This window comes from Octopus sinensis, linkage group LG5, assembly GCF_006345805.1.
Source record: "Octopus sinensis linkage group LG5, ASM634580v1, whole genome shotgun sequence".
Classification (NCBI taxonomy): Eukaryota; Metazoa; Mollusca; class Cephalopoda; order Octopoda; family Octopodidae; genus Octopus; species Octopus sinensis.
In genome coordinates, this window is record NC_043001.1 from 49199034 (window position 1) to 49219586 (window position 20553).

Genomic DNA, 20553 nt, shown 5'->3' on the forward strand with positions numbered 1-20553 from the left:
AAGGAGAGAGAGTGACAAAGTAATAGGATAGGATAGTGGGAGAAGAGGAGGTAAAAGAATAAGAGAGAGAAAAAGAGTAAAAAGATTGTAAAGAGTGTGCATCAGAATTCATCATCATCATCATCATCATCGTTTAATGTCCGTTTTCTGCGCTAGCACGGGTTGGACAGTTCGACCGGGGTCTGGGGAGCCAGGGGCTGCCCCAGGCTCCAGTCTGATCTGGCAGTGTTTCTACAGCTGGATGCCCTTCCTAATGCCAACCACTCCGCGAGTGTAGTGGGTGCTTTTTACGTGCCACCTGCACAAGTGCCAGAGGGGTCTGGCATCGGCCACGATCGGTTGGTGCTTTTTTATGTGCCACCGGCACAGATGCCAGTCAAGGCGGTGCTGGCATCGGCCACGTTCGAATGGTGCTTTTTATGTGCCACCGGCACAAAAGCCATTCGAGGCAGGGTTGGCATCGGTCACGTTCGGATGGTGCTTTTTATGTGCCCCCGGCACAGAAGCCAGTGGAGGCTGCACTGGCAACGGCCACATTCGGATGGTGCTTTTTATGTGTCACCGGCACAGGTATCACAACTACTGTTTCCATTGATATTTGGTTCGATGTTCATGTACATGCACTTGACTCAACAGGTCTCCTCAAGCACAGCAAGATGTTCCGGGATCCCACGATCGGTTGGTGCTTTTTATGTGCCACCGGCACAGAAGCCAGTCGAGGCGGTGCTGGCGTCGGCCAACTCGGATGGTGCTTTTTATGTGCCACCGGCACAGAAGCCAGTCGAGGCGGTGCTGGCATCGGCCACGTTCGGATGGTGCTTTTTATGTGCCACCGGCACAGAAGCCATTCGAGGCGGGGTTGGCATTGGTCACGTTCGGATGGTGCTTTTTATGTGCCACCGGCACAGAAGCCAGTGGAGGCTGCACTGGCAACGGCCATGTTCGGATGGTGCTTTTTATGTGTCACCGGCACTTGGCACATACACATATGTATGTATGTGTTTGTTTGTGTTTTTATGATATAAACAAAAATATTTCAACGCCAAACTGAATACTTTTTAGTTTAATAGTGTACATATTTATTAACTTTTACAATGAAAAGGTTGACAGTGACTTCAGAATTTTTGGTTTACTTGCCTTTGTGAGACTGGGATTTATTTTGTTCTTTCAAGATTTATATAGTCTTTGACAAGTTGTCTTTTGGCTGGTAGAGTAACATGAATGATAACTCAGTGTGATGTTGACAGACAAGAGAAGTAATTGTGTAGGAAGTGGGTAGAATCACCTCATCACATTATAATATTCTCATGGAATGAACAAATACTGATGTGTTTCTTGCACCATCCTGTTGCTAGGTTATGGAACACTGTATCAAACAGAACAATGCTATTGACATTTATGAAGAATATTTTAAAGACATTGATTTCCATGACACTGATGAAGCACCATCTGCCAAAACAGTCAATCTTTTCAGGTAAATATTTGCTTTCTTCATTGAATTAGTTTCTTTCTTTTGTTGGTGACTTTGATGTAAGCTACTTGGCTACCCTAACCTTGTGATCTTTGCTTTAATTAGTATCAGATATCACATATCTAAACCCACTTGTTCTTCTCTTACTTCTCTTTCTTCATTATTCCCATCCATATATAAGTAGGGATAGATATTACCTCTCAGTATTAATACTTTCTCTGTTGCTAATAAATATTTTTCAACAAACTATAGGCACAACAAATTATAGGCACAGGAGTGGCTGTGTGGTAAGTATTGGGTTGTCCGGAAAGTTCATGCCGATTTATAGTAGCTTACCTTTCGACTTATTTTGGAACATGGTTGAGTCCATAAAATAGGATTTGACTACCCCTCCATTTAGAGCACAGTCTAAGCTATCTTTTCGTGGAAGAAGGTTTATGTCCCTATAACCTGTGTTAATTCTGTAACCCTTTAAAATGGAAGATAAGAAAGTTCGTTTTCGTCACTTGATGCTTTGGGAACCAGACAAAAATTTCTGCAGCTCGGCTTGGATGTGTTACCCCACCCTCCATATTCACCAGATATTGCTCCTTCGGATTTCCACTTATTCAGATCTTTGCAGAATAGTCTTAATGGTAAAAATTTCAATTCCTTGGATGACGTAAAAAGACACCTTGATGAATTCTCTACCATGAAACCATGTCAATTCTGGGAAGAGGGTATTTTCAAGTTAAAGGAAAGATGGAGATGCATTGTGCAACAAAATGGTTCATATTTGGTTGATTAAAAATATAATGGCAAATATTTATTGATCTTTTTCTTTCCTTTAAAAATCGGCATGCACTTTCTAGACAACCCAATAGTTTGCTTACCAGCCACATGGTTCCGGGTTCAGTCCCACTGTGTGGCACCTTGGGCAAGTGTCTTCTACTATAGCCTCAGGCCAACCAAAGCCTTGTGAGTAGATTTGGTAGACGGAAACTGAAAGAAGCCCATTGTATATATGTATATATATGTATGTGTGTGTGTGTATATATTTATGTCTGTGTTTGTCCTCCCAACATTGCTTGACAACCAATATATATATATATATATATATATATATATATATAAAGGATTTTTTCAGTTCCCAGCTACTAAATCCACACATAAGGCTTTGGTCAGTCCAAGGCTATAGTAGGAGACACTAGCCCAAGATGCCATACAGTGGGACTGAACCCAAGACCATGTGGTTGGGAAGCAAGCTTCCTAACCACACAACCACTCCTGCTTCTATATCAAAATTAAGAATAACATATTTGTTGAGACACTCAAGCACTAGTGTCAATTTTTTTTATTGTTTAAATAATATTTAACAAAATTATGGTACACCTAGATACTGCTTGTGACATAACAGTGTGCTGCAATACACTTATTGAGAATTGATGATCACGACCCTATGTTGACCCTTAAAACATGCTTCACTGCTAGGGTAGATAATTGCCTTTTGTATTCCTACACATCCAGCCATGATTGGCTGGAGCATGCCACAGCACAACTGTGCTATGCTGCAGCAACACAAATAGCTTTTCTGACTCACTACATTATCAATAGAACAGCCTGATCATGAAATTAATGGGCAAGTTGCTAAGCAATCCACAGACACACATAACTTTAACATAGTTCTCAGGGAGATTCAGCATGGCACAGAGTGTGACAAAGCTGGCACTTTGAAATACAGGTACATCTCATTTTTGCCAGCTGAGCAGACTGGAGCAACAGGAATAAATAAAATAATATCTTGCTGAGTTTCAAGCTCAAGTGCCCCAGCATGGCCGCGGCCTTCGGGCTAAAACATTTTTAAGGATTTAAGGATCCCTAACAACTAAGCTACATACCTTCATATATAATATATAAGATATTTATTTATTTATGTACTTGCGGGATGCGTGAATATTTCATGGAATTAATGGTAAACTTTTTGGGTCATTTCAGAAAACTTTATCCAAAAAACCTGAAAGTGTAGCTTGTATTGTGTCTGTATCAAAAAGATAGTTGTTCATCTGCTAATCATAGAAAAGTGAAGGAAATTGGAATACGATGATTACTTAATGCACCTTATATATACACTTTATATACATGTGTGTGATATACACTTATATACTGTGTGATTGTGTTTCCTTGTGACTGATGTAAATGAGTGTCATCATAATGCAAGAGATGGTTAGATAAGCACACTTGTGGTTGAATCATTTCCAGTTTTATATGCAAATATGTGAGGTTTAGGTGAAATAGTACCTTCCTTGGAAACAGGTGAGCTTTGCCAACAAGAAGGGCATCTGATTATAGAAAATCTGCCTCAGTGAATTCCATATGACCCATGGAAGCAATAGAAGAGTGGACATTAAAATGATGATGATGATGATGACAATGACGACGACGACGACGACGACGACGATGATGATGATGATGATGATGATAGTGTTGATGATGGTGATTTCCTATTTTTGGTTATGAGCTTCAATTTCATTATTGGCAGGCTAAAGACCTGTAACATTCAATTATCTTGAAGACAATTTGGCTGTTATTTATTTATTTATTTATTTATTTTGCAGTTTGATCAACATGTAGAAGCTTGCATGATAGATTGCATTAGAATATAGTGATATTTGATAACAGCCAAGAAATTCTTGGTAAAAGAATAAGCAAAATGAAAGAAACAACAGCCAGTTCTCTAAATATTTTATATCTTTCTTTCCTTTCCAGAGATCCAAATGACCGCCAACGTACAGCATCCTATATTACCTGGTATCCAGAGAAGCCATCCCGGCTGGCTGTGTCATATTGCAATCTAGACTTTGATACGCCTGAGATAAAGTCTTCAATGTACTCATATATCTGGAGTATTGGTAAAACCTCAACTTCTTATCTGTGCTATTGTATCATTATCATTGATCTTCTTTTTTTTTTGTTATTGTTATTGTTACTTAGTCCATGTTGGCTTTGAATGAGCAAACCACTTTGGTACAATAGTAGAACATCTGTCATTTCTATAGGTGATATGATATTGAGTCCTATGGGCAGCCTTCAACTTTTTATAGAGATGCAGGTGTAGCTGCTTGGTAAGGAGTTTGCTTCCCACATGGTTCTGGATTTAATCGCACTGTGTGACACCCTGGACAAGTGTCTTCTGCTATAGTCACTAGTCAACTAAAGCTTTGCAAGTGGATTTATCAGATGGAAACTGAAGGAACCCCATCACATATATATATATATATATATATATGTGTGTGTGTGTGTGTGGAGGCGCAATGGCCCAGTGGTTACGGGAGCAGACTCACGGTTGTAGGATTGCGGTTTTGATTCCCAGACCGGGTGTTGTGAGTGTTTATTGAGCGAAAACACCTAAAGCTCCACGAGGCTCCGGCAGTGGGTGGTGGCGATCCCTGCTGTACTCTTTCGCCGCAACTTTCTCTCACTCTTTCTTCTGTTGGCCTGCTCACTTAGCCAGTGGGGTGGCGTCATTTGAAGGCTAAAACAATGCGAAGCGCATTGTGACCAGCGATGTGTAGCAACATCTGATAGCCTGGTCAGTCATGGTGATATATATATGTATATATACAGACATATATATATATATCATATATATATGTATATATACATACATATAGTCATACATACATATACATATATGTGCATATATATATATATATATATAATATATATATATATATAGTCAATTCAAATAAATGAATAAAATTGACGGACAACAAGAGGATGTGCACAAGGAATGTATTAGCTTGATGCTCAATAAAATGAAAGAGTTTGATGTTTTGAGCATAGAAATAGCAGTCAAAAAGTCTTGGTTATTCCTTCTACTCTAAAGGGAGATCTCCCTTAAAGTAGAAAGAATAGCCAAGACTTTTTGACTGCTATTTCTAAATTCGGTGTGTGGTGAGGCAGATCGTTGCTGAACCCTAATTATTTAGTATTACATATATATATTTATATATATATACCTTTGTGTCTGGGGAGAGTCATTTTCTTTTTGTACCTTATAATTTAACACACTCACCGGAAAAATTTGCACTTATTTCTTATTTCTATTTTCCCAAAATTTTCATTGCGTCTTGCAACCTTTTCATTGGTCTTGACTATTGAAAAGGTTGCAAGACGCAACGAAAATTTTAGGAAAATAAAAATAAGAAATAAGTGGAAATTTTACCGGTGAGTGTGTTAAATTATAAGGCACAAAAAGAAAATTATTCTCTCCAGACACAACAGAATATGCTTCAACACTTGAACTCATTTAAAGAATCTTGCAAACCAAATCCAAAAACAAAATATATATATATATATATATACCTGAAAATGGATGTGTGGCATTCAATCAAATAATAATATAAATAATATATATATATATATAAGCATATATAGTGAGAATTTACAAAAAACAAAAGACGAAGACAGGTGTGTAAGCAACAAACAAATGTATTAGTTTAATGCTCAGGGAGTGAGAAAGTCTTTTACATTCCAAGCCTACACTCTTCGACAGAAAGGAATACAGAAATAAACAGGGAGAGAAAATAGAAAAATGTTTAGTGGCTAGCGATCTGTCATGGCGAATGATAAGCATATATATATATATATATATATATACATATATGGGTACAGGATGTCACCAACGGTGATATAGAGGATCTTCGTCGATCTCTCCACGAAATTTGGAGATGGTCTAACGAATGGGACCTGTGTCTGAACGTGTCAAAGTGCTGTCATCTGCCTATTGGCTCTCCTCCTGCAACTCAACTTGATTTCGAGCCGGGTCGTCTGCTGCTGGAGAGGACCGATCAGGTAAAGAACCTCCTTTTCGCCTTCGGCCCAGTGCGTCCATGCTGCCAACAAAGCGCGCGGAATTCTGTTCTTGATTCGACAGTCATTTGGAATGCTCACAGCAGCCATATTCCTACCACTCTATGTCACACTGGTGAGACCCATATTGGAGTACGGGATTCAAGCCTCTTCTCCTTATCTCCTCAAAGACATATTGCATCTCGAAAGAGTCCAGAAGCTGGCTACCCGCATGGTTCTTGGTCTCAAGCATTTGTCTTATGAAGAAAGGCTGAAGACGCTCGCCCTTTATTCTCTAGAAAAACGATGACGCCGTGGTGATCTCATTCTTGCTCACAACATCATAAGTGGAAAGTGTAACCTCTCGAAAGAGCTGTTCTTCACTCGTGCTCCAGAGTGTCGGCTGCGGGGTCATTCCGAAAAGCTCTATCTGTGACGATTTCATCTCAATCGAAGGAGAGGGGCTTTCTCCCTCCGGGTTGCGGATCCGTGGAATAAGCTACCAGACGAGATGGTGAAGATGCCGACGACCGCTCGGTTCAAAGTCTCCCTTGACCTCAAGTGGCCTGAACTCTTTACATGAACACCACCCTGTACATAACTCCATGTCCCCCTACATGGCCTTGCTTTTTGCTTTTTGAGCCAAAAAATTAACTAATTAACTAACTAACTAACTCGAAATACGAAAACAAATGAGTTAAATACACAAACAACAAGAGAAAAAATGGACAAGTAACAAATAAATTTCATGTTAATTTTTGTTCCAGATATGTGACAAAGTTGTTCACTAACATCTTTATTATTTCCAAAATTAATTGAAACAAAGCAAATATTTTTAACAGAGGTTGTTTAAATCTTAATTATGTTTTTGATGTTATTTTCTTGAACTCATAGTGATATTAATGACATTATTTTTCTTGTATGTAGAAAATACCAACAAGCCTGAGATGTCACTACACCCGCCTTCATCATTGGTGTGCATTGAATATAACCCAAAGGACTGTCATATCATATTGGGTGGTTGTTTTAATGGACAACTTGGTAAGTCTTTCATCACTGTCTTCTGAACACCTTAGACTCCTTCTTTGACAATTCAACAGCAAAATATTGATATGAAAGAAGAGCATTGTAGTTTGCTTGAAGCAAGAGATTCTAAAGCCAAGGTGCCATGTAAAAAGCACCCAGTACACTCTGTGGAGTGGTTGGCATTAGGAAGGGCATCCAGCTGTAGAAAACAAGCCAAAACAAACTAAGGAATGTGGTATGGACTTTGGCCTTGCCAGTTCCATCAAACCATCCAACCTATGCCAGCATGGAAAACTGACGTTAAATGTTGATGATGATGATAATTGTGATACAGAAGTAAAAAAACAATGGAAGAAAAAAGAGAGCTGTAACCCTTTAGTATTTAAACTGACCATATCTGGCTCAAATATTCCATCTGTTTTACATTCCATCAAGCTAGATCTAGCCTCTCTCACGTATCCTACAATGTCATTCTAAAAATAAACAATTACATCATTGAAATCTCAAAGCTACAAGATAAAGCATGATTAATTCAAAATAATGTGAATAAATAAGCATTGCATTCGACAGAATAGTCTGAATGCTAAAGGAAGACTTGGATAATCTTATATATTTCAGGCACAAGAGCCCATCATCAGGTATGGCTGTGTGGTAAGAAGTTTGCTTCCTAACCACATGGTTCCAGGTTCAGTCTCACTTCATCGCACCTTGGGCATGTATCTTCTTCTATAGTCATGGGCTGACCAAAGCCTTGTGAGTGGATTTGGTGGACCGAAACTTAAAGAAGCCTATTGGCCTATTGTATTGATGCCAGTGCCACCTGACTGGGTCACATGCTGGTGGCATGTAAAAAGCACCATTTACGTGTGGTTGATGCCAGTGCCACTTGACTTGTTCCCATGCCAGTGGCACATAAAAATCACCATTCAAGCATGGCTGATGCCAGTGCTGGTGGTACATAAAAGGCACTGTTTGAGCATGGTCGATTCCAGTGTTGCCTGACTGGACACCATGCTGGTGGCACATAAAAAGCACTCACTAAATTCTCAGAGTGATTAGCATTAGGAAGGGCATCCAACTGTAGAAAACCTTGCCAGATCAGATTAGAGCCTGGTGCAGCCTTCTGGCTTACCAGTCCTCAGTTAAACTGTCCAGCCCATGCAAGCATGGAAAGCAGAAGTTAAACGATGACAACGATGATGATGATGATCATCATCATCATCATATTTATATATATATATATATGTGTGTGTGTGTGTGTGTGCATGTGCATATATATATATATATATATATATATATATATAATATATATATATATATATATATATACATATATATATACATATATATATGTATATATATATATATATACATATATATATATATATACCAGTGTAAGCACATAAATACGAAACAAGGCATAAAAAATAGTACTCGAATACCAGAGGTTACTCAGAGTTTCACGTTTCCATTTGTTGGACAATTTCATTTAGAATTTGGCTTGCCAGTCCTCACTCAAAATGTCCATTCTAAATAAAACTGTCTGACGAATGGGAACGTGAATCTCTGAGTAATAGTTTTTGTGATATTTTTGCTGCTTTTTAATAAAGTATATATATATATATGTATATATATATATATATATATATATATATACACACACACACATATATATATATATATACACACACATATATATATATATAAGTGTGTGTGTGTGTGTGTGTGTATGTATGTATTGTCGGTAAATCATAAATCTGAAAAAGAAGCACACTAAGTTACAGAGCAGTGTAGCTTATAGATAAAGATAGATAATCCTAGTCTATGGAATTACTTTGGGTTTATGAACATGAAACCCAGGGTAATCCCATAGACTGGCCTTATCTATCTTTATCTATGTTTGTGTGTGTTTATGTCTATGTTTGTTCTCCATCACTGCTTAACAGTCAGTGTTAGTGTAAATACACTAACACTGATTGTCAAGCAGTGGTGGGGAACAAACATAGACATATCAAATCCTCACTGGTAGAGAGACTAGGATATCGGGATCAACTTAACTGCATTTGCTCAGCCATTAGTTATCTTGAAGATGCGAGAACACTGAATCTTGTTGAAGCTTTGTCCTTGATTTACTTAGCCAGAGCTGAGTTGTGTTCTCTTCAAATACCGTGAGAGCTCTGGCTGATTTCTGGCACAAGACTACTTATCTAGAGTAAAGGGCATGAATCTCAAGGACACTTGAGATGATGTTCTAACTAGTAGCTGACCTGTAAATCAATGGTTGATAAATAGCATTCACAAGATTGCATACCCCAACTGTGGCTCAGTCATGATAGTGAATGGATCATTTAGTGAAAAGGATTCAAATCCTAGGGCTCACTACAATATCGAGACCAAATCTGAGGAATTTTGCTACCAGATTCTGGACAGTGTCATTGAATCACCAGAGAAGCATGATGAATATCATTCGCATGAAGTTATTGTTTACATTGAGCAAAGATTTAAAGCAATGGAAGAGTTGAAATTTGTTGCATTGTTGAATCTGAAGCTTTTTCATGCCTGTGAAAAAAAATTTCAATGTAAGCATTTTCATCTTTGGATGTCTATAAAAACATATTGGATTTAAATGGATTGACATGTGAACTGAAATCAGTATATGCTGCAGATTTTGCAAAGCAAGTGCCAAGCATCCAAGAAGTCACAGACATAGTATGGGAGCTTGAACTAAACCAGTCTCTGGCAGAAGTAACAAAATTACTAAGTCTGATTCTGACCAAACCTGCTACATCTGCTTCCTGTGATAAATCGCTTTCTTCATTAAAGCAAATAAATAATTATATGAGATGTTCTTAAGGTGAAGAGAGATTGAGTAATTTGGTTTTCATTTTCATGTATAAAGAACTTTTGAAGACGAAGGTAGATCTTGGTGCTGATACATTTTATAACAAAGTGGTTAATGAATTTGCTCAAAGGAAATGAAGAATTAAACTGATTTACAAATAAATTTTAGATTGCTCATTACTTGTAGGTTCTATCATTTTCTCAGATTTCTCCTGTAACCAAAAATGATCATCATGGCAAGCCTGTGGCCAGGATATTGCTAATGAGGGAACATCAAGTACAATGGAGAGGAATATGAAACCTGAAGCATGGCCTGTTGGTAGAAGTGCATTTTCTCATATTAAAAATAGTTCAAATCACATTCACAGGTGGAGAGAAGGTAAATGGTTTTCGGGGTGGAGGGAGAGTAAGGCTCCACTACCCCACTCTCTGCCTTAGTGATTGACCAGCATTATGGACTGCTTGTCCTGGTTTACAAGTCACCTTTTGCCACTGATATACATACATACATACATACATACATACATACATACATACATACATACATACATACATACATACATAATGTGACTGTGTGTGTACTGCTGGCAATTTTTTTTCCTCTGTCTTCCCTTCACTGGATCTTTCCTTCTCCTATGTTTCCGATGAAGAGCTGCGCTCGAAACGTTAAACCCTCCTTCTTTCCTGAGCGTCCAATAATACTATATTTGTTCCACGTCCTCGTGTTGTGTTCTTTTGTGCTTTCATGTTTGGATTAACTTTACATACATACGTACATCCATCCATCCATCCATTCATCCATACATACATACATACATACATACATACATACATACATACATACATACATACATATATGATCCACCACATTATTCTCACAAAACTAAAGGTAACCCAAAGATCATGGTCACTTCCCTATCCTCTTCTGCCTATTCTGTTTAATGCTGTGTATGTGTATGTGTGTGCATCAGTGTGTGTGTGTGTGTGTGTGTGTGTTTGCTAGCAAACAGTAACACTTCTTTCAAAAAGATCAAAACTTTGGGGTCACTCATGTTAATTTTTTGATTCACATATACTTGCAGGATACTGGGATACACGGAAGGGACCCACTCCTGTTGAGATGACCCCTGTACCTATGAGTCACCGCGAGCCAGTTCACAAAGCTATTTGGATCCAGTCAAAAACTGGCAATGAGTTCTTTTCAGCTTCATCAGATGGCAAAATTCTATGGTGGGACAACAGGAAAATGTCAGAACCCACTGAAACACTGCTGCTGGATCCAACCAAGAAACAAGATCCCACAATGGTCCAGGGTGCTATGAGTTTAGAATATGAACCAACTATTGTACGGGAGTATTTATATTATCTGGTTTTTTTTTTTTCATTTTTAGGCATAAATGCAGTACACATGACCTCTTACAATAAGCAGTCCCAGACCATTTTTGTCCCACTGACCGGTTCCATGCAAGACAATTTTTCTACAGACCAGGGGAACATGTGCATAACAAAGTACAATGAAGTGCATAATATATAATTTAATTATTACATATATATTGGGTCATCCCATAAATAATGTAGTTTTTTTAATACTTCTTTAATTTTTCAAAATTAAGATAAACAAAGTTCTTTTTCAATCTAAAATATACTCTCCTTCATTTTCTGTCTGGTAGACTTGTAAGACCCCTCTTCCAAAATTCACATGTCCATGAGGAAAAATAATCCTCCACTATTCTTTTGACCTTGTTTACAAAATTCATATTTTTTCTGTCCAAATGATTTTGAAGACTGCAGAATAAATGTTAATCAGATGGGGAATTATCCAGCGAATATGGTGGGTGGGGCATCGTTTCTGACTCAAACTGTTCCAGCTTTTGGAATGTCATCCTCGCTGTATGTGGCAGAGCATCATTCAGATGGAAGAACACCTTTCATCTTGAAACCAAAGAAGGTTGTTTTCCTTCAAGCGCTGACTTAAGCTGCTCAAGCTGCTCATAGTAGATCTCCTTTGTTATCATTTGGTTTGGGTTTAAAAGTTCAAAGTGGACTAAACCTTTCACATCCCACCAGATACCAATACCTTATGTGGGTGAAGACTTTCTGGGGTGCTGGTGTTTCTTCTTTCCCTACCCATTGTCTTTGGCACCTGACATTTTTATAGAGAACCCATTTCTTGTCACCAGTCACTATTCAGTCCAAAAAAAGGTTCATCCATGAGACGTGACAGCAAAGAAGAGCAGACATTCACTCTCTGCATGTGATTAAACTTGGAAAGTTTGTGAAGGACCCATTAACTCAGTTTGTTGACTTTCTGATGGCATGCAGGTGTTGATGAATGGTTGAATGACCAAATCCAAGTTTCTCTGCTAGTTCCTTAACTATTATGATGGGATTTTTCCACTAGGGTTTGTAGGACATACTCATTGAGCTCTACAGATCTTCCAGGACAAGGCTCATCTTCTAGGCTGTAGTTTCTGGCTTGGAATTTCTGGAACCACCATTGACACTGGCTTATACTTATTGTCCAATCCCAATATACTGCATTAATATTCCTTGCCCTTTCCATTGTGTTGTTGCCTTTATTGAGCTCATAAAGCAAAAAATAACTGTGAAAATCGAAGTGCACTCTTCAACACTTGCACTAAGAATAAGTGCAAGGTAAAATTACTACCTGCTTTTAATAGCAAGTTGATGCAAGTAGTTTATCCCATTCCCCACCGACCTTTAGTTCATGCAATTGGAAAAATCGCATTATTTTTATTTATGGGATGACCCAATAATACATATCGTTGCTATTATGCAAAAGTGGCGTAAGTCCAAAATGTTGCTTTTTCAAGATATTAAAAAATATTTCTACCATTCCATAGCAAAACCGTTGTACTATATTTTGACAATTTTTGATATCTTGGCATCTGAAGCAGCTGTAGATATGATAGTTTGCTTGCAAAAATAAATATTGAAAAAAAAACACATTTGGCCAAATTTGGACATACAGCAGTTTAACATAACAACAATATATATATATATCATCTTCATCAGCATTATCAACATTTAACATCCATTTTCCATGCTGGTATGGGTTGGACAGGAACTGTCAAGGCCAGGGTCCGCACCAAGTTCCATAGTCTGCTTTGACTGGAGGTCCTTCCTAACACCTTTACAGAGTGTACTGGGTGCTTTTAAGTGGCACCATCACCAGTGCTTTTACATAGAACCAGTACCCACACCAATGCTTTTTGTCATAGATAATACATATTTAATATATGTGATACACAATATATATATATATATATATATATATATATATAAATTAGAAAAAAAAACACCTATTATCAATTCAAAATGAACAATTAAATTACACCATCTAGAAAATTACATATAATAGAAATATTAAAATTAAAATAAGAATAAAATGTCAATGATTAAATAAATTGCAAAAAAATAAGAATAAAATGTCAATGATTAAGTAAATTGCAAAAAAATAATAATAAAAATGTATATAATTTGTAGAATAACGACACGTGGCTGTATTTTATTCCCTCAAATAATAATTATATATATATATATATATATATATATATATAAAGGGAAAGTTTACGAAAATAAACAAAAGACAAAGGCAGGTGGAGTACAAACAAACAAATGTATTAGTATAGCACTCAGGAATAGAAAAAGTCTTTTAAGTTTCGAGCCTATGCTCTTCGACAGAAAGATACACAGAAAAAAACAAGGAGAGAAAAAAATGCGTGTAGGAGCTAATGATCTATCATGGCGAGGGCAAAAATCCCTGCAGACTGTGATAGTCAGTAAAGTAGAAGCCAAATTTAAAACTTTATTCTCTCTGTGCAGCTCATTACCAAATTTTAAACCCTGCCATCTTAAAAATTAAAGAATATCATGTAGAATGATATGCTCTGAGATGTATGGTTTGGAAAATAAGGAGACAAGATGGTTGCATCAAGAGTGTTTTTGATAATGGATCTGCTTATTCTGGGCTGATTTAGAGCTAGCTGCCACCAGGGATTTAATTGCATTTTCTTGCAGATCATACATGTGTTGCATAGAAACTGTCTCTTAGAAGAAGAGATGGTATTGGAGATAATGGTAGTGGTGGTGGTCATGGTGGTGGTTGTGGTGGTGGTGGTAGCAGTGTTGTGGTAATGGTGATGATAGTGTGTGTTTATGTACGTTGTGATGATGATGATAATAGGAGTGGTAATCGGTGGAGACAGTTGTGATTGTGGTAGTGGTGAAAGGTTCTAAAAAAAATAGTTGTTTTTAGAACCTCTCACCACTACCACAATCACAAATAGTTGTTTTTTCTTCTTTCAGTTAATTGTTATGACAATTTCTTTAATAAGAATGTTATATTAACAGAGTAGAAAGAATGTTAGTCAAGTAAATCTATTCATATATCATTTTTGTATTTATTTTGCTAGATTAATGACGTGAAATCATGTTGAAACAGATGTTGTTGTACCTTGGGAGGGTCATTTTGGCAATGAAAGCACATGCACTGATCATATTTTGCTTCTTTTTACTATTGTCACTAAAGTAATTAATTAATTAACTCATCTTTTTTTATTAATTTATCTACTTAATTAATTGAAAAACTTCTACATCTATTAAGTTAATTGATTGATCAATGAGTTCATTTCTTGGTATGTCAAAAGTGATGCTGCTGTGGCGAAAGAACTCTGACATATCAACTGATTGTTTGGGCAAATAATTGACGAGTTAATTAGTTAATTGGTTAAGGCGAACAGCCAGCAGAATCATTATCATGCCAGGCAAAATGCTTAGTGGCATTTCATCTGTCTTCATGTTCTGAGCTCGAATTCTGCCAAGATTCACTTTGCCTTTCATCCTTTTGGGGGTCAAAAAAAAATAAGTACCAGTTGAGCACTGGGGTCGATTGTAATCTGCTTACCCGCTCCCCCAAAATTGCTGGCTCTATGTCAAAATTTGAAATCAATTAGTTAATTGGTTGAATGATAATAATGGTTTCTGATTGAGGCGCAAGGCCAATGATTTTGAGGGGAGGGTCTTAATCAATACCACCAATACCATACTGGTACTTTATTTTATTCAACCCAAAAAGATGAAAGGCATAGATGGCGTTGACAGGATTTCAACTCAGAATGTAAAGAATTGGTAAAAATATCAGAAAACATCTTTTCTGATGTTCGAATGATTTTGCCAGCTTCTGCTTTTAGTTGACTGATAATGGTGGCTTCAAATTTTGGTACAAGGCCGGCAGCTTTTGAAGGGAGGGTGAAATCAATTACATTGACATGGTGTTCAACTGCTACTTATTCTATTGATTGTGAAAGGATGAAAGACGAAGATGACTTTGGCAGAATTTGAACTTAGAATGTAAAAATGGACGATGTGCTGCTAAGCATTTTGTCTGGTGTACTAACATTTCTGCCAGCTCACTGCCTTAGTTGATTGGTAATAATCCTTTCTACTAAAGGCACAAGGCATGAAATTTTGGGGGAGAGGACTAGTCATCAATTACATTGGCCCCAGTGTTTCACTGGCACTTAATTTATTGACCTTCTTCTTCTTATCTTGAGACAGCATTCACACGGGGTGGGTTGAGCTGGCTTCATTCATCCTCAATGCTGCATCTCTCACAAATGTCGACCAGGCCTGGCAATTTGAGACTAACGACCATGTGATCTCCAACCACTCTTTATTCCAGCGGTGAACACCGTAGACATGGGGGCCTAGGTTGGGTTCCAGATCAGCCTTGACTGTCATCAGCCAGGTTTTTCGTTATCCACCACATCGCTTTCACCAACCCTAAAGGGGAGCTGAGGCAATTGCTTTGTAGATGAATTCTCCTGGTTGATGTCGGAGGGCATGACCCAGCCAACGCAGATGTCTCGTTAGGATGACTTGTTAGAGGGAGGTGATTTTGCACTGGTGTCACACTGAATTGTTGGAAACAAAGTGATGCCATCGGACACGAAGGATGCAGTGTAGATCGAAGGATTCTAGTCGCTTAATATCTTCCACCCTCATCGGCCATGACTCGCTGCCCCAAAAGGATGAAAGGCAAAGTCGACCTTGGTGGAATTTGAACTCAGAATATAAGGATGGACGAAATGCTGCTAAGCATTTTGCCCGGCATGCTAACAATTCTGCCAGTTCACTGCCTTAGTTGATTAATAATAAAAGAAATGAAACATAACCAGTGCATGTGATTTTTATGGGGGAAAAATGACTCTTCTAAGGTAAAATAACATCTATTAATAATATAGATTTCAAATTTTGGCACAAGGCCAGTAGTTTTGGAGGAAAGGTAAGCTGATTACATTGACCCCAGTGCTAAATTGGCACTTGTTTTATTGGATCTGAAAGGATGAAATGCAAAGTAAACCTTGGCAGAAGTTGAACTCAGAATGTAAAGACAGACATGTTAATGATTCTGCCAGCTTTCTGACTTCACAACTATTAATATTAACACAGTCTAAGGCAGTGAGCTGGCAGAAACGTTAGCACACCAGGCAAAATGCTTAATGGCATTTTGTCTGTCTTTATGTTCTGAGTTCAAATTCTGCTGAGGTTGACTTTGCTTTTCATCCTTTTGGGGTCAGTAATACAAGTACTGTTTGAGCAATGTACTGCTATTGACTCACTCCCTTTCTCAAACTTACTGGCCTTATGCCAAAATTTGAAATGGATATTAACACAGGTTAAGGCAGCAAGCTGGCAGAATTCTTAGCACACCAGGCAAAGTGCTTAGAAGCATTTCATCCATTTTCATGTTCTGAGTACAAATTCTGCTGTAGTTGACTTTGCTTTTCATCATTTTGGGGTCTATAATATAAATACCAGTTGAGCAATGGGCTCAATGTATTTAATTGACTTACTCCCTCTCCTGAAATTGGTGACCTTGTGATAAAATTTTAAATCAATATTAACACAGCTTAAGGCAGCAAGCTGGCAGAATCGTTAGTACACTGGACAAAATGCTTAGCGGCATTTCAGCTGTCTTCACATTCTGAGTTCAAATTCACCGGGGTCAATAAATTGGTACCATTTGAGCACTGGAGTTTATCCCCTCTCCTGAAATTGGTGGCCTTGTGGTAAAATTTAAAATCGATATTAACAGATCTTTAATTATGTTGGTGATGAACTAACAAATGTTATTCCTTGTTTTTGTATTGTCTTCTCTCCTAAACTGTAGCCTACTAAATTTATGGTTGGCACCGAACATGGAACTATTATTTTGTGCAACAGGAAAGCCAAATCAGATGCTGAAAAACTTGTCACTATCTACAAGGCGCATTCAGGTCCAGTTTATGCTGTTCAACGAAACCCTTTTTTCACCAAAAACTTCCTCACTGTTGGTGATTGGCAGGCACAGGTAAGATTTGCATATATGTTATATATCTATTAATGCATGTGTAAGTGTGTTTGAGTGAGTGTGTGTGTGTGTGTGTTGTGTGTGTGTGTTCCTTTTTTTTTTGGTTTTATATTCTAGAATTTCTCACTAATAGAGCCTCTATCTAATCAAGAAATGAGTTTTAAATGAAGCTCAAAGAAAGACACATATACATTATAGGTGCAGGCATGGCTGTGTGGTAAGAAGTTTGCTTCCCAACCATATGGTTCCAGGTTAGTTCCACAGTGTGGCACCTTGGGCAAGTGTCTTCTACTTTAGCCTCAGGCTGACCACAGCCTTGTGAGTGGATTTGGTAGACAGAAACTGAAAGAAGCCCATTGTGTGTGTGTGTGTGGTGTGTGTGTGTGTGTGTGTGAGAGAGAGAGAGTGTGTGTGTAGGAGTGTCTTTGTGCCTGTATTTGTCCTCTCAACCACTGCTTGACAACTAGTGTTGGAGTGTTTATGTCCATGTAACTTAGCAGTTTGGCAAAGAGATCGATAGAAGTACTGGGCTTTAAAAAAAGTAAGTTCTGGGGTTGATTTGTTTGTGTGTGTTTGTGTGTATGTATTTCATATGTACATGTACATGTGAGTGTTTATATGTGTTCATCTTGGGTACCTCAAATGGAGAATCCCTGGAATGTTTTACAAATTCTCACTGTGTCACCAACTGATTGTATTTAAAGGATGCAAATAAATTCATGGGGTTTTTATATTTGGAGAACCACAGTGTTTCTAATTTTTTATGCAAATCTTTTACATATCCCAGTGTACCTATGATAATAGGAACAAAGGTAAATCTTTAACCTGGATATAATACCTTTCAGCTTCTCATTAGTTCTCTATAGATGTTTCCATCACCATCATCAACATTTACCATCTGCTTTCCATGCTGATATAGGTTGAATGGCTTGACAGGAACTGGCACAGCAGAAGCTGCGCCAGGTTCCATAGTCTGTTTCGGTTTGGTTTTTTATGGGTGGATGCCCTTCCTAACACTAACCACTTTACAGAGTATACTGGGTGCTTTTTACATAGCACCAGAACCAGTGCATTTTATGTGGCATCTGCACCAGTGCACTTCACACGGCACCAGCACTAGTGTGTTTTTACATGCCACCAACACCAGTGCATTTTATGTGACACCAGCACTAGTGCTTTTTTACATGGCAACAGCACCAGTGCTTTTTATGTGGCACCAGCACACTGTACTCTTCTTGAGTACAGCAATGTGCCACATATATCTAGGTCCTCTGTCATTTCACGATCTCCTTTTCCCAATTTTTGATAAGATATTCGCACCTAGCAAGCAGATTATCTCTACAATGATATATGCCTTTTGCTCTTTGTCCTATACAATCTTATCTAGCCTGTTGTGTTTATACTGGGATGCAGTTTTTATTGAAAGGTTTCACCAGAATTCTTTATTTTTAAAGGTGTAGATGTATGTAACCATGCACCTCCCCTACAGCAAGACATCTTTTTCTGTCTTGCTGTCACGCTGTAACCTTTCCTCATCTGACACAAGATCACCTCCTCCAATTCTCCTTCTCCTCTCAAAGATTCCTTGTTTTGCAAATTGGTTACCCTGCCAGTGCAGGTGCCACTTAAAAAGCACCCAGTCCACACTGTAAAGTGGTTGGCATTTGGAAGGGGATCCAACTGTAAAAACCATGCCAAAACTGATCTTACCTGAGTAAGTGGTTAGTGTTAGAAGGCATCCAGGTGTAAAAACCATGCCAAAACAGACACAGAAGTCTGGTGCAGGCTCCTGCCTTGCCAGCTCCTGTCAAACCATCCAACCCATGCCAGCATGGAAAGTGGACTTTAAACAATGATGATAATTATGATGATGATGATTATCATACTCTCTGGCTCTGGTGTGCTTTGGTATGACCTGTATATAGTATCGTAGGCAGTTGGACAGATGCCAAGTGATACCATCCACACTGATATGACACAATTGACACTTTCTATCACAATGTGGGTTTTTAAAGGTACCCTTATCTCTCTTGATAATCAGATATTTAGTAGCTATCCCTTGTTCCTGGATGGTGAAGGTATAGCTCTTCTAGGTGAGATGTGATGTATCTAGCACAGGTCCAGAAGAAGCTATTTTGGAAGGGCATCCAGCTGTAAAAATCATGCCAAAACTAACCTTATCTGTGCTAGTGCCACATAAAAAGCACTGAGTCCACTCTGCAGAGTGGTTGGTGTTAGGAAGGGCCTCCAGTTGTAAAACCCTGCCAAAACAGTATAGCATAGGGTAGTTTTTCTACCTGGCTAGCTCCTGTGAACCATCCTACCAATGCATGCATAGAAGATGGACAGTAAACAATGATGATGATTTTGATATTCTTTGGCATGTAGTGTATGCATACATACCTTTCTGTTGGTATGATGGCTATTTATCCTGTAAGTCTTTGTTTAATTAGATAAGTCCAGCCATATTTGGTTTACACAGAGCAGTTGATACACTCATCACCGTCCTGCTTTCCATTTTTCTTTTTTCCTCTTCAAGCAGGGTCATTTTTATGTTTGACCCTTCTTTTTTTATCATACCATAATATTTTGCTATCTTCTCTTCATTCCACTCCATCCTCTTCGGCTTCAGCACATGTGGGTCCAGTAGCTTCCGCATAACTCTTCATTTTTTCCATTATTCACTTCCACCTAACAATGGTGGCTTCACACAAAAAAATCTCACTTCGAATTCTTCAAAACGCAACAAAAAGGCTTGCTAGCTGTCGGTGCCTATTTGCCTTTGAGAACATAATATAATATATTTCAAGTGAAATACATTCACTGATTTCGAAAATAGAAATATTGCATTTCTAAATCTCTCAGAGAGATTTATACAGTAGCAGCAGGATAAGGTGATGTTATATTGCCAACTTAGGTGAATAAGCATCGACAGCTAGCAAGCCATGCTACTCCAGACTGATGATGAGCAATGACTCTGAAACTAGTCTCTGGGTGTTGCTTTTACTGC

General features: G+C 38.1%; 1 protein-coding gene across 2 annotated transcripts in view; it reads left to right on the forward strand.

Moving 5' to 3' along the window:
- The window catches only part of LOC115212019 (dynein intermediate chain 3, ciliary-like), a 75101-nt gene that overhangs the window by 19214 nt on the left and 35334 nt on the right, over window positions 1-20553 (forward strand). For both annotated transcript variants that reach the window (XM_029780814.2, XM_036503412.1), the window contains 5 exons: window positions 1356-1474; window positions 4217-4359; window positions 7229-7342; window positions 11251-11513; window positions 17364-17543. In XM_029780814.2, the coding sequence (XP_029636674.1) occupies window positions 1356-1474; window positions 4217-4359; window positions 7229-7342; window positions 11251-11513; window positions 17364-17543 (819 nt within the window). The remainder of the gene's footprint in view (window positions 1-1355; window positions 1475-4216; window positions 4360-7228; window positions 7343-11250; window positions 11514-17363; window positions 17544-20553) is intronic.